At 45.9% G+C, this 15,092-nt stretch overlaps 1 protein-coding gene across 3 annotated transcripts in view; it reads left to right on the top strand.

Annotated features, from left to right (window-relative positions):
• Positions 1-15,092, top strand: part of DNAJC6 (DnaJ heat shock protein family (Hsp40) member C6) — a 59,950-nt gene that overhangs the window by 22,105 nt on the left and 22,753 nt on the right. For all 3 annotated transcript variants that reach the window (XM_068140832.1, XM_068140831.1, XM_068140830.1), the window contains 3 exons: positions 8,728-8,878; positions 9,448-9,497; positions 9,584-9,732. In XM_068140832.1, the coding sequence (XP_067996933.1) occupies positions 8,728-8,878; positions 9,448-9,497; positions 9,584-9,732 (350 nt within the window). The remainder of the gene's footprint in view (positions 1-8,727; positions 8,879-9,447; positions 9,498-9,583; positions 9,733-15,092) is intronic.

Consider the following 15,092-nt stretch of genomic DNA (forward strand, 5'->3'; position numbering starts at 1 on the left):
GGATGGTAGGAAGAAATTCTTGAGTGAGGGTGGTGAGACATGGGAACAGGTTGCCTGGGGAAGTTGTGGATGCCCCCTTCTTGGAGGTGTCAAGGCCAGGTTTGATGAGCCCTTGAGCAACCCGCTCTAGTGGAAGGTGTCTCTACCCACAGGAGGGGATTTGAACTAGATAATATTTAGGGTTTCTTCCAGCTGAAACCATTCTAAGATTCCATGATCTAAATGCTATTGATTGTCACTAGGTGCAACGGGCCACTCGTCCAGAGATTCTCATTCAGAAATAGCTGCTATCCTCCCCCTTCAAATGGGAGTTTAAACTCTTCCAGTAATATCTGCAGATTGATTTACAGTCACATGAAATGCTGAGCATGGAAGATAGACTCTGTGTGGGGAATGGCAGGAGCTGGGGATGCCAAATGTAGCTAGGGATGTGGGGACAGACAGGAGCCTGTTGTCACAGGACAGGGGGTGATAGTTTGAACTAGAAGAGGAAGATTCAGACTGGAGAGAAGAATGAATTCTTATGCTGAAGGTGATGAGACATTGCCCAGAGAGGTGGTAGATGTCCCATCCCTGGAACCATTTCAGGTGAGGTTATTTAGGGCTTTCAGCAACCTTCTGTAGTTGCAGATGTCCCTGCAGACTGCAGAGAGGTTGGACCTTTAAAAGTCCCAGCTCAAAGCAGACTGTGGCTCTGAGTCTCCTCTCTGCCTGGGTTACTTTGGTTGGCTGTTTTTTTGGCACACAGGAGGGGAGACCTAGTTGCTCTTTACAGCTCCCTGAAAGGAGGGTGGCGTGAGGTGAGGATTGGTCTTTTTCTCTAGTGTCACGTGATAGAGTGAGAAGAAATGGCCTGAAATTGTGCCAGGGGAGATTTAGGTTGGATATTAGGAAAAATTTCTTTCCTGAAGGAGTGGTCAGGCACTGGAACAGGCTGCCTAGGGAGGTGGTGGAATCCCCATCCCTGGAGGTGTTCAAAGAATGTGTGGATGTGGCATGGTGATCTTAGGTTGATGATTGGACTTGACCTTAGAGACCTTTTCCAACCCAAACAGTTCTTTGATTGTATATCACTCCATGCATGAGGTACCTATATGAGGATGCTCTAATTGTGTTGTGGCAGGGGTGCCCATGGCAGGGCTGCTCCTCATCCTCTCCACACACTGCATGGGCTCATGTGCAATGCTGAGGTGAAGCCCATAAACATGATGATAGGACCACTGTACCCTGGCTTTAGGTCCTTTCCTGCTGGCGGGAAATCATATATGTTAGCTTTGCTGGGAGAGCTGAATGTGGGAGGAACGTGAGCTGCGGCAGCTCCACCTCTGGCTGGCAGGGCTGGCGGGAGGCAGGAGCACAATCAATCTGTTTTTTTTTGCTGAGTGTTCCTAAAAAAACAAATTGGCCTTTGTTGCTGAAGCCACAACAACAGCAGCTTGGCTTCTTTCAGTTCAGGGACCTCTAAAAGGGCCCTTTCTGCCCAGGCATGGGGCAGCTTCTGACATCCTTTTGCTTCCCTTTTGTGCCATGACCTGGTTATAGGCTGGAGGGGGCAAAGACAAGCAAACAAAGTCCCCACCCCAGAAATACTTTGTGGGGAGGGGGGAGACTGTGAGGAGTGGCTGAAAACCTGCAGAACTGTGCAATGTGGGACATGTACACAGCAGCTAACAAGGCTTTTCTCATTACAGTGTCAGGCTCTCAGGGTACTGTAGGAAGAGAGTACAGAAAAGCATTTAACAATCCCTCTTCTTTTGGGAGGGTGGGAGGTGAGGGCTTTAATGCTCTTGTGGAGAAGAACCATTGTGAGAAACAATGAAAATTTGTGTCCTTCCTCATTCCATCTCTAAAGAAAGCACAGGCAGAAGCTCTCTGAGCAAAAAGAAACCAGTTTGACACTGAAGATGATATTGCATGTGGTCTGGACAGGCTGAGCTAAACCTGCCTCCTTTTCTATGGTTTCATGTCTGCATTTTGTCTGTCCTTTGACAAAAAGGGGGTCTATATACTCTTGCTAAGTAGCCCACAAAATGTGGTACTTTGCTGCCCATCTTCAGTTTATAGTTGTCTTGCTTTCACCTCCCTGCTCTCCAGCTCAGTTTTGCTTCATCAGCATCAACAGTCAGACTGACAGGGTCTTAAATGACTCTTAAACACTGGCTCATCTCCCTCTTGGCTCTCCAGAGAGCTGGAATTCATGCCCATGACTTGTAGGGCTTGTGGGTTGCTGGGAGTATGGGGGGGCGGAGGGGGGAAATGTGTGCTCAGAAAAGGGCCATGATGTGCAGATCTTGCAGGGAAAAGCTACCAAAATGGGTGTTTCATGCTTGTCCCAAGCATCTCTATCAGGTGGTGGTAGTGCGGAAGCCTCTGTTGTTGGCTCTTCTGTGGCCACATGAAACCTCTGGCTATAGATGGTGGCTGCTGCCCTTGCCACACAGGGTTACACTTGCTTCATTCACCCATTTCTAGCCCCAAACCCAGTCTTCAAAGTTGGACTGGTTTAAGGTTTTTGTTTTTGCAGTGGTGGTTTTTGTTGTTGGTTTTTATTTGTTTTTTTGAGTCTAAGCACAAATACTTGTGGCACTGCAGCAAGAGGAGTTGAGGTGATATGGTCCTTCACTGGGGTACAGGATGAGGGAGGGATTTCCCTCCTGGATACAGCACAGCTTCTTTTTCTGTCCAGGTGCAGAAGGTGAGTTTCCTAGTTTGGCTGATACATTTGGGTGGTTTTGCTCTACCAAGAGAAGACAGATGGCAGTGGGTTTCTTTTGGCAGTGTCATAGGAGACCTTTAAGATCACTGAGTCTGTTAACCTACCGCTGCCAGGCCACAACTAAACCATGTCCCTCAGCACCACATCTGCACAGCTTTGTAACCCCTCCAGGAATGGGGACTCCACCACTGGCCTGGGCCAGGGCTTGACACCCCACCAGGGGAAAAAATTGTTCCTTATGTCCAACCTAAACCTCCCAGGGTGCAACATAAGGCCGTTTCCTCTTGTCCTATTGTTTGTCCCTTGGGAGGAGAGACCAGCCTCCATCTGGCTCCAAACTCCTTTCAGGGAGTTGCAGAGAGCCAGAAGGTTTCCTTTCAGCCTCCTTTTCCCCAGGCTGAAAAACCCCAGTTCCTTCAGCTGCTCCTCACATGACTTCTGCTCTAGACCCTCCACTAGCTTAACTGACCTTCTTTGGAGACATACCCATTAGTCTCTTCTTAAGCTCCAAAAACCTTAAAGCTGCCTTGCTAAAGCATTTTGTGTTGTTCTGGTGCAACTCCTGTGCCTTTGGTGATCAGGTGGGAAAGAAGGCAGGTGAACCATACTCAGCTCTTCCTGTACTGGAGTGTAGCCTTCCCAACTTCCCTGGTTCTCCTCTGAAGCTAAGTACCTGTGGTGGGATATGTCTGTAGGAACATGGCACTTGCTAAGCTGCCTTTGCAGTCTCTCTGCCCTGAGATGAGTAGTTCTCCTTCTGCACTGAACAGCCTTCTGATATTCTATCAAATCAGCAAGGAGAGAGCTTAAGTGCTTTTAATTAAGACTTCTACACTGTCCAGGTGCCATGCTGTGCAGCACGAGGCTGGTGCTGTCAGCAGAGGCTCCCTCTCTTGTAATGTGCCCAGAGAAATCCCACCCATTGGCTGATGATGACAGAGAACACTCTTCTAGGGCATGTTTTAATCTTGTAAGGAGATGCAGCAGGTTCTCACTGCATTTGATGGCTGCTGGAGGTTTATTCTGAAGGCAGAATAAGCTCTTCTCAGAGCAGGTATTAACTTGGAGCAAGTACCTTCACCCACAACCAAAACAAACTTCAACTTGTCAACTGAATGGATGAAGTTGTCTGTTCCATGATGCTCCATTGATCTGAAGTGCTTCAGGGAGGAGATCATCACTGACATTGCTACTCAGGTAGAACTGTCCTGGCATCTCACCATGCTTTGCTACATGAGAAATCCCTTTACTGCGAAATTAAATGCTGCTGTGATGCCTCTGAAAGCAATGCTACAAGTACAGGTCAGAAGTGTGGCTCTGAAGCTCACTGAGCCTTTGGGAACTGTCCAAGAACTGGGTTACTGGAGTTCTTGCCATGGGAGGAGCAGGATGCATCTTGCATACAGAGAGACTGATTCTCCATAATGAAACTTCCAGACAGCAGCTCCAACCCATGGTCACCCAATGTTACCTGACCTGTGTTACAAGGTGCCAAACCCAGGAATCTGAGCCATGTTGCTTACTTGAAGCAAACTATATCAGTGCAGGCAAGCTTGTGAGCTCCTGTTTCTACTGTAGCAGAACATGTTTTTGGAGATTGTAGGGTCTGAGTGTTCATTTTGGCACTCACTGCAACATTGGGTCAACTTCATCCTGGGCTACATCAAGGGAAGTATGGTCAGAAGGTTGAAGGAGGGGATTCTGCCCCTCTGCTCTGCTGAGACCCTACCTACAGTGCTAGGGCCAGCTCTGGAGCCCTCAGCACAGCAGAGACATGGACCTGTTGGAGTGGGGCCAGAGGATGCCATAACAATGATGTGAGGCCATGCTGAGAGAGTTGGGGTTGTTCAGCCTGAAGAAGGGAAGGCTTCAGAGAGATCTGGTATCCTTTCAGTGCTTAAAGGGACTGCTCAGAAAGCTAGGGACAGGATTTTGAGCAGGGCCTGTTGTGGCAGGACAAGGGGTGATGGCTTGAACTAATAGCGGGAGATTCAGACTGGGGAGAAGGAAGAAGTGGTTGATGCTGAGGGTGGTGAGACCCTGTTCCAGGTTGTCCAGAATGGTGGTAGATCCTTCATCCCTGGAACCATTCCAGGCTGGGTTGTTTGGGGCTCTGAGCAACCTGCTCTAGTTGCAGATGTCCTGGCTGACTGCGGGTGGGTTGGACTAGGTGACCTTTGTAGGTCTCTTCCCACCCAAACCCAAAAGGCACTCTGGGTGCCTTTTGCCTTTGTCCTAAGGGAGACAACTGGTTCTCTCTCCTGGGTTTGCCACCCACCTCTGGTAGGAACATCTTTCTGAGCAGGAAAATACTGTTATACCTCTATCTCATTATCCTGCCCAAGCTGGTGGAGATCACCATATCTGTAAGGTGAAACCTGAGCCTCCCTCTTGTCAGGTTCTGAGAGGGAGCAATGAAGGGTTCCATCCATTCAGATTCACTAACCACCCTTGGTCTTTCTTTTACCACAGAATGGGTCATAGTCCTCTGCAGGTTGACCAGTGTGCTTGAGGGAAATCCTCAGCACACTTATGGTCAAGAAAAGCAACCCTCTGAACGCAGGTGTCTCCAAGCATGGTTCAGGGAAATCAGTCACCTCACTAGACATCTCTCCAATAGAGGTGACTGATTTCCACAGGAGCCTTCCCTATCCCAGTGTCCCATTCTCACAGCTGCTGCATGTGGCCCAGGGAGCTAGAGCTGTCATTTGGAAAGCTCTGCTGCAGCTCTGAAGGTCTCCATTTACAAGAGGGACTTCACAGAGGAATGTTTTATTCATCAAGAAATGCAGAGGCAAGCTACTTTTTTAATCAGATTTTTTTTTTTTTGCTGTTTTTGTGGGTTTCTGTGTCTATTGGCAGCTTTGTGTGTTGATGCATTAACCCCTTCTGCTCCTTCACACATCTCCATGCTTTGTAGGAGGTGCTGCCTAGCAGAGGAGGCTTTGAATGTATTAATTTTGTTTTTCTGTGACATTTGTTGACTGTATCATTCCTAGTAACTGAGACTGTCAGCACTGAAGATGCTGTTCTCATCCAGAGACTAAAATGTACCAGAGCAAATGCTTCACCTGGTAGAGTACCACATAGCAGTGAGGCCACATCTGGAGTAATGGGTCCAATACTGGGCTCCCCAGTTCAAGGGAGACAGGGACCAACAAGAGAGAGTCCAGTGGAGGCTCCAAAGATGCTGAGGGGCCTGGAGCATCTCTCTGAGAAGGAAAGGCTGAGAGACCTGGAGCTGGTGAGCCTGGAGAAGAGCAGCCTGAGAGGGGAGCTGATCAATGCACAGCAAGAGCTAAAGGACCTGTATGGGTCAAGACGATGGGGCCAGACTCTTGTCAGTGGTGCCCAGAGACAGGACAAGAGGCAGCAGGCACAAACTGGAACTCAGGAAGTTCCACCTGACCAGGAAGAGAAATCTTTGTTGTGAGGGTGCTGGAGCCCTGGAGCAGGCTGCCTAGAGAGGTTGTGGAGTCTCTTTCTCTGGAGAGATTCCAAGCTTCCCTGGCCATTGTGATGCTGGGCAAGCTGCTGTGGGTTCCCCTGCTAAGCAGGGGATGTTGCACTGGATGATCTTCAGAAGTCTTTTCCGACCCCCACCCCTGCTGGGACATGGCTTCACAGTAGCTAAGCAATACTTGCCTCATTTTAAATACTCATTCTATGCTCTTGGTTCTGTAGCACAGCTCATGTGTCCTTATCAGCCATCCTTTTTGTCTCTGCTTTAGTGTAGGTAGTAAACTTGGACTTAACTGCTGCTGCTGATTTTAGAAATAGTGAAACTCATTCATTCTCTTTCTTTCTCTTTTTACTTTCTCACAGTTGGTTTCTAATGGATTTTATTCTTTCTGTACCCTTGAAGCCTTTTTGAAGAAAGCTGGGGAGGGACCTTTTGAAAGAGTGTGTTGTACTAGGATAAGGGAGAATGAATTGAAGCTGGAAGAGGGGAGATTTAGATTTGAGATCAGGAAGAAATTCTTTCCAGTGAGGGTGGTGAGACACTGGTTGCCCAGAGAGGTTGTGGACATCCCCTTTCTGGAGGTGTTCAAGACCAGGACAGATGAGGCCTTGAGCAGCCTGGTCTAGTGGAAGGTGTCTCTGCTTATGGCAGGGGCTTGGAAGTATGTGGGTTTTAGATTCCCTTCCAACCCAAACCATTCTCTGATGCTGTTCTGAAGCTGGCAGAGTGCAGAAGAGAAGACAGAGTCTCTCATTTTATAGGCCTAGCACATAGATCATGAGCACATCAGTGCATTAAGCACCCTCTGTGCACAGGGGAATAAACTGCATCACTTTACAAATGGAGTCTCCAGTTTAACACTATTTATTGATAGCCCACCCATTTAAATTGACTTGCTAATCTATAGAGTAAGTCAGGAGCTTTTTAGATGTGGGCTTTTTTTCATGTGTCTGAATGCCTGTAGGACACTTCTTTTAGTAATGATGAATACATGAGGAATATTTCAGTGGCATGTAGCTAACAACACTCTAGAAGCAGAGAAGTGATAGCTTTAAGGTCTCTTTGTGATATATCTATACATACACCTGGCAATGCCACCAGCTTGGCTTGACCATGATAAATTTTCCCTATTCCTGGGTGTTGGAATAATTAATAATGACCAGCTTGTCCATTTTACAAAGCAGCAGGACCTATGGCTCTACAGCAGAACAAAATTGGAGAGCAGGTCTTATGAGGAGAGGCTGAGGGAGCTGGGATTTTTTAGCCTGAGGAGGAGGAGACTGAGAAGAGACCTTGTTGCTCTTGACAGCTGCTTGAAAGGAGGCTAGAGTGAGGCTAGTATTGGCCTCTTCTCCCATGCAACTAAGGACGGAGCAAGAGGAAATAGTTTCAAGCTGCACCAGTGAAGGTTTAGGCTGGATATTAGGAACAATTTCTCTCCTGCAAGAGTGGTCAGGCATTGGAACAGGCTGCCCAAAGAGGTGGAATCACCATCCCTGAAGGTGTTAAAAAATGAGGAGACATGGCACTTCAGGACATGGTTGAGTGTCATGAAGGTGCTGAGTAGGAGGTCAGACTCAGTCTTGGAGGTCTTTTCCAGCCTTAATTCTATGAAATGTTTTCAGCCTTTGTGGGTGCCTTGGGGAAAGACAACCTTCAGCAGATGCCACCTCAGTAATGAATGTTGCTTAATTTGCTGTGCTGGAGGATCTACATGTTCTAACTAATCTGACATAATGAGGTATCAAATATATAAGTATGTAGCTAGTTTGTTCAGATCAAAATATTGAAAGAAAGGAAATTTTAAGTAGTCAAGAGCTGATTTGTGGGTAATAAGCAGTTAAAATATCATTTTGCTAGGTTTGTGTGTAACAACTCAATTCTGCAGGAAAACAAACTCACATTTACTCAAGTCTGTGGCTAATTTATTAGATTTCTGCTTTTCCAAGAATTCCACTAACACAGCACTGCCAGAATAAAAAAGGCTGCAACAAATTGGTTCTTGCTTAAGACAGTGGAATAGTTACTTCTGTGAGAATCTTCAGTGCTCATCAATATATAAAGGGTGGAGAGCAAGAGGATGGGGCCAGACTGTTCCCAGTGGTGCCCAGTGACAGGACAAGGGGCAATGGGCACAAACTGGAACCCATGAGGTGCCATCTGAACAGGAGGAGAAACTTCTTTAGTCTGAAGGTTTTGGAGCCCTGGAGCAGGCTGCCCAGAGAGGTAGTGGAGTCTCCTTCTCTGGAGAGATTCCAAAGGCACCTGGCCATTGTGATCCTGGGCAAGCTGCTGTGGGTGCCCCTGCTTTAGCAGGGGTGTTGGACTGGATGATCTCCAGAGGTCCCTTCCAACATGCTTGGATTTTGGAACTCTGAATGTGCTTTCTCATCTCTGGGAAATCATGACTTTAAAGCTACTTTTGTTTTACTCTTGATGTGCAGCAGTGCATGTGAACATGTTTGGTCTTAATAGAGCATTGGGTTTGTTGGCTCTGCAGATTTGTTCCAAATAAGTAATGTTTGTTTTGTCTTTTTTGTGTTTGAAGGTGCCTCATCACCAGACATGGAGCCCAGCTATGGGGGAGGCTTGTTAGATATGGTGAAAGGAGGAGCCGGAAGACTCTTCAGCAATTTGAAGGATAACCTAAAGGATACTCTGAAAGATACATCTTCAAAGGTCATGCAGTCTGTTGCCAGGTACAGTACAGCTGAAGCTGCTTAATGCAGGTAAAATCACTGGCTGCAAAGTGCTGGTTCCCTTGCTCTTCAAGGAGGTTCTACTTGCTGGTGTCACTGTTCACTAAAGCCACCATTAGAGCGGAATAGCAAACTGAAGTCGCTTCTGTTGCCTGTGCTGGCATTGTCCCCTGTGCTTGTGAGTCTGCCTGCCTGCCTCTGAGCAATATGGGGCTGCAATAAATTAAAGGCAACACAAAGGAAGACCTCAGAGGGTTTGAGAGATGTGCTAAGTGGCAAACTATTAGATTTCTCTTGAAAAGTGGCACTGAAAAGTAATGACAAAAGGGAAAAGGGACTTCTGAGAGCTCCTGCCTCCAGTTAATTGTGTGTGCAGAAGAGAAGGCTGGGTCACTATCTGCAGGAAACTATTTGTACCCTGTTCTTAAGGCATAATGATAAAGGACAAAGAATTGGTCTGAAGGTAATTTTTTCCTTGTCAAAGGCAAATCTTTGAGGGGAAAACACTCTTGTGGTGGTTCTAATGTGCTGTTTTCTCTAAACGTGTCTCCTGCTTTGTTTTCTTGTAGTTACACCAAGGGAGAGCTAGATATTTCATATATTACCTCAAGAATCATCGGTAAGTACTGCTTGTGGGATAAATAAAACTTCTCTCCCAGGGTTCACCTTCTGAGACATGCTCAGCTTGCCTCCTTCTGTTTCTAGTGATGTCCTTTCCGGCTGAAGGGGTTGAGCTGGGATTCAGGAATCACATTGAAGATGTTCGGACGTTTTTGGACTCCAGACATCCTGACCACTACACAGTCTTCAACTTGTCACCCAAGTACTATCGCAGTGCCAAGTTTCACAACCGGGTGAGTGTTTTCCAAGAGATTCACAAGAGCAGGGGTGTGGAACTTCTTAGGAGAAGGGGCACCAAGGCCTGTTTTGATCTGAACATGGCAGGACATAAGAAGGTGAAGAAAGAATTTTAGGTATTGCTAAGCTGCTGTGGTCATTCCTGGGCTGTAGCTGATGCCTGGGACCATGGGGATTAAAGAGCTGGAAGGCTAAGGGCATAATTAAGCATCTGAAGGGGAGAAACTGTTTAGAAGGACTTGTAGCAATAGGATGAGGGGCAATGGTTTCAAACTGGATTAGGGTAGATTTAGGTTGGACATCAGGAGGAAGCTCTTTCTCCTGAGGGTGGTGCAATACTGGAACTAGTTGCCCAGGGATGTGGCTTAGGTCCTGTCCTTTGAGATATTCAAAATCAGACTAGGTGTGGCTCTGGGCATCCTGAGCTAGCTGGAGATGTCCCTGCTGACTACAGGGGGTTGGACAAGGTGACCTTTGAGGGTCCCTTCCAACCTGATGCAGTCACAAGAATCTGAAGAATTCTTGTCAGGAGCCTGTGACAGTATGGGGCATTGCATGGGCCTGTGCTGCTCTTGGTTCCTACACAGCTGTTAGAAGCTGCTGCAAAGAAACAAGGGATAAAGAGAAATAACTTTTTAAAAGAAATTACCAATAAAATAAGGGTGGTTATTTTCACATTGAGCAATCCTGTTGTGCTTAAATCATGCAGGAGCTCTTGGTGTGTGAAGTACAGCACTGGAAACTGACTCTAAGGGGTATTTTGGCTCTTCTACTAGATCTTTGAGGTCTCTTCCAACCTTGGTGATACTGTGGTAATCTTTAAAATCCCACATCCACTCTCTGCTCCTGTGTCCTCTTCTAAAACCAGAGCAGCACAGAACCATAGGATCATTTTGGCTGGAAGAGACCTTTAAAAATCAAGTGCAACCATTAGCTGCTAGGTGACCACTAACCATGTCCCTCAGCACCATATCTACACAGTTTTACAATCCTTCCAGGTATGGTGACTCCACTACTGCCCTGGGCAGCCTGTTCCAGGGCTTGACAATCCACAAGGGGAAGAAATTGTTCCTTATGTGTAACCTTGTGGTAGTTTCAGGCTATGCCTTTTAAATTTAGCTGCAAGCCTAAACCTCTCCTGACACAGCTTGAGGCTGTTTCCTCTTGTCTTGTCTCTTGCTACTTGGGTGAACAGACCAACATTGTGAATCTCTGGTTCATTAATGGTTCTTGAAGTAAATATCTATGAAATACTGCAGTTGAAATAACAAAATCATAGAATGGTTTGGGTTGGAGGAGACCTTAAATATCATCTAGGTCCAACCCCCTTGCCATGGGCAGGGACACCTTCCACTGGACCAGATTGCTCAAGGCTTCCTCCAACCTGACCTTGAACACCTACAGGAAGAGGATAAGATTAGAAATTAAGATTGTCTGATCTTTCTGGAAACCTCTTGTTCTTGCTTTCTCCCACAAGGGAGTGATGATGTTGTCAGGTTTTCTGTAAAATTATTTTTGTTGCCTTCAATAGAAAAGGTGACAGCATTTGCCAAACTTATCCCTTGGTCAGGGTAAGCAGATCTCAAGCTGCATGAGCCTCATTACATGTGTAGCTGAATCCAACTTCAGCAATGGCTTCCATCACTCACACTTGAAACACATTTCTTAGTGGCAATCAGTAACAAGCCATGACTTCAAATATGAGTAAATGAATGAGAAAGACTAATGGAAAGAGTTCCAAAGCTCAGAACTTTCAGCCTTGCTTGGTTCTGGTGCATCATTCCTGCTGTTGCTGGGAAGAGAAGCATCTGCTTTTGAAAGCCCAGAACTAAACATCAGTTGGTTTAGGTTTAAGCTGCATATTAGGAAATATTTCTTCACTGAAAGCATTGGAATAGTCTACCCAGGGCAGTGGTGGAGTCACCATCCCTGGAGGGTATTTAAACAGCATCTGAACCTGGTGCTTAGGGTGCTTAGTGGTGACCTTGCAGTGCTGGGGCAAAAGTTGGACTGGATGATCTTGAAGGTCTTTTCCAACCAAAGGTATTTTGTGATCCTGTAACTCCTCCATCCCCTGTGTTTCATCTCCTACCCTAGCCAACAGCTTAGCAAATGACTTTGTAGGGCCCTAAAGCATGATTGGCTGCCTAAGAACCTTTGAACCATAGAATCCTTCTGGTTGGGAAAGACCTCTAAACTCATTGAGTCCAACCAAGTCTGGTGCTAACTTAGTGTTGCTTTAACTCACACAGGAAGGAAATTATGAATCTTGTAGTACACATTGTACTTTCAGTTCATGGGCTAGGAAATAGTGGTTCCAAGTGCCTTTCAGGAAGATGAAATATGCACTGCACCATAAATGAGATCAGATGAAACATGAAACAGGTTGAACTTGATATATATTGAAACAAAACTACTAATGGGATATCAAGGAGGTGAAATCACAGTAAGAATATTCCCTGGGTGAGGAAGCCAGATGAGCTGAAGGTTTGAGACTCACACATGGTCTTTGCAGTGAGAGACTTTTTAATTCCTATCTCTAAAATGTGGGTTTTTTTCCTAAGGTCAAAGTAGGTCATGTTGAGTAGTGGCACAGAAGAGAGATGACAGTTAATTGTCCAAGTATAGATGTTTCCCACAGTTAATATCTTGCTGGTCCATTTTCAGAGAATCACAGAATGGTTTGGGTTTGAAGGGGCCTTAAGATCACCTAGTTCCAACCCCCCTGCTATAGGCAGGGACACCTTTCACTATATCAGGTTGCTTAAAGCCTCATCCAGCCTGGCTTGGAACACCTCCAGGGAGGGGGCATCCATGACCTCCCTGGGCAACCTCTTCCAGTGTCTCACCACTCTCACTATTAAATAATTTATTCCTAATACCCACTTTAATTTTCCCCTTTTCCAGCTTCAATCTATTCCCTCTCATCCTGTCACTACAAGCCCTTGTAAGAAGTTGCCCCCTAGCTTTCCTGTAGTTGCCATTCAGGTACTGGAATGCCTCTATAAAGTCTTTTTCTAAGGTTTATTTTCTTCCCCTGGCATGGCTGTACAGGGCACAAAGCCCCAAGCACCCAGTCTGAGGATAAGAGAGGGCTGTGAACATCCAAGCCTACTGCTCAGATGTGGTTGTGATGATCTCTTCCTCCCTGGCAGGAGTGGGAGCAGTTTGAAAATGTGTCTCTCAAATAAACAACCACCCCAAACTTCATAGTTCTTGTAGGGCAGCAGCAACCTACTAAATGAGTTCTAGTTGCTTATTTCCACAGCTCTAGAAGAATTCCTGGTACTTTTCTATAAGGTTGTCCATGAGGCAGCAGGCAGATGCCTAATTATAGACAACATAAATATATAATTATGGACTGTTGGAAAATGTATATTTACTCAGTGATGGCTTTGCCAGATGCTTGACAGTGCATTGCTGAGAGGTCTGCTCAAATTTGTCAGTGAGAGGGTCACTGGCCCTGTTAATCAGATACTGGGAATCTGATTTGTGTTTTAGTGGTCCTATGTCTCCAGAAGCCTGCTGCAGAAATGGTTGGGGTTGGGAGAAGATGACTTCTGCTTGATATAAAATAATTACTGTGGTAATATAAAATAGAGACTATAAAATTTTATTTATGGCATCATCACTCTGCCTTAAAGAACTGAATAAATATTTATGATTGCGCTGGTTGTTCCTGCATGGGGGGTGCTGCACAGTGAACCTCTGGGTGTTACATGCCCCTTCAGCCCTTCCTGGAAATGCACAGAAAAAGTGGAGAAAAGGGAAAATTGAGGATATACAACACAGGGAATGAAATAAACTACAGCTCTTGAGACAAGGAGAAGATGATGGGGAATGAGAACTGACTGCATTTGGGATTGGGTGACTCACTCAAAGAATGACACTGAGATGCTGGAGAGTGTCCAAAGAAGGTCAGCAAAGCTGGTGTAGGGGTCTAGAACAGAAGACTTGTGGGGAGCAGCTGAGGGAACTGGGGTTATTCAGCCTGGAGAAAATGAGGCTGAGGGGAGACCTTCTGGCTCTCCACAATTCCCTGAAAGGAGGTTAGTGCCAGGTAGGGGTTGGTCTCTTCTCCCAAGGAACAAATGTTAAGACAAGAGAAAACACCTTCAGTCTGCAACAGGGGAGGTTTAGGTGTGACATGAGGAACAATTTCTTCCCCCCTGATGGTTGTCAAGCCCTGGCCCAGGCTGCTCAGGGCAGTGGTGGACTCCCCATCCCTGGAAGAGTTTCACAGCCATGTTAGATATGGTGCTGAGGCTCGTGGTTTAGTGGTGACCTGGCAATGCTGGGTTAACAATTGGACTTGATCTTAAGGGTCTCTTCCAACCAAACTGATTCTGTGATAATGCTGTAGAGAAGGTAAATAGGGGAGTAGTCATTCACTGCCTTCCAAAGCTGCAGCATGGATGAAGAGGTTGGACTTGAGTGATCTTTAAGGTCTCTTCCAGCCAGGTATATTCTGTGATTCACTTGTTGGAGTAGTTTCTCCTTGCTTGCCAAATGCGCAGCTGAATTTCAGGGTATTGTGCCGACCAAAAAACTTTCATGAGTCTAAAAAGCAATTAGACAAGTATCTAATTAGATATTAGATTAGACAAAAATCTCCCTGTCCCCTAGGCCAAATACAGCTTGGGATTTCTCCTGTTTGAGTCCAGATTCCTGTTTCTCCTGTAAGATGTTGTGCAGGTGTATGTGAGAGAACTTTAAATAGAGGTTTTATGAAACCTGGAGCACTTCCTCCCTCTGAGGGATAACACAGGTATGGAAATCATGTGGCAATTTAAGAACAGCTGGGCAAGCCATCTCCTTCCTGCTCCTGGTTCTCATTAAGCAGGATTTGAACTTCAGCTGAGAGAGACAATTAATTCTTTGAGGAAAAGCCTCATGACATTTCTCCTCTAAATTTCTTCTAGCCAAAAATGCCTTGTTTTTTAAAAGAGATTTTGATCAAAACCAGATGAATCAGGGAGATGTCTGCAGAGGGGTATTTGATGTGCTCTTGGAGACTGCAAGGCCTGTTCCTGAGATAAGTGTGATGACTCAGAACTAGGACTTGATGAATAGTAACTAGACATACTTCAGGATTTGTGGCTTTTCAGCTCTAAGTAATTCATTTTCCTGGCTCATGTCTTAACTAGACTTGTTCAGATATGCCTAACTTTTTATTTAGACAGAAGTTTCTCTTTCTTCTGTCAAATAGGGCTTGAAAAATCCTGTGACACACAATGGTGGAGAACAACAGATGCTCAGTGTCCTTTGAAAATCAGAGCTGTAGGTTTTAAGGGACAAGTTGTACTAAGGCTTTAGACACAGCACAAATCAATATGCTGCTGAGAGGCTGGAGTGT

The sequence above is a fragment of the Melanerpes formicivorus genome, unplaced genomic scaffold (genome assembly GCF_026170545.1).
Source record: "Melanerpes formicivorus ecotype bairdi unplaced genomic scaffold, bMelFor1.0.p_v2 SCAF_7, whole genome shotgun sequence".
Lineage (NCBI taxonomy): Eukaryota > Metazoa > Chordata > Aves > Piciformes > Picidae > Melanerpes > Melanerpes formicivorus.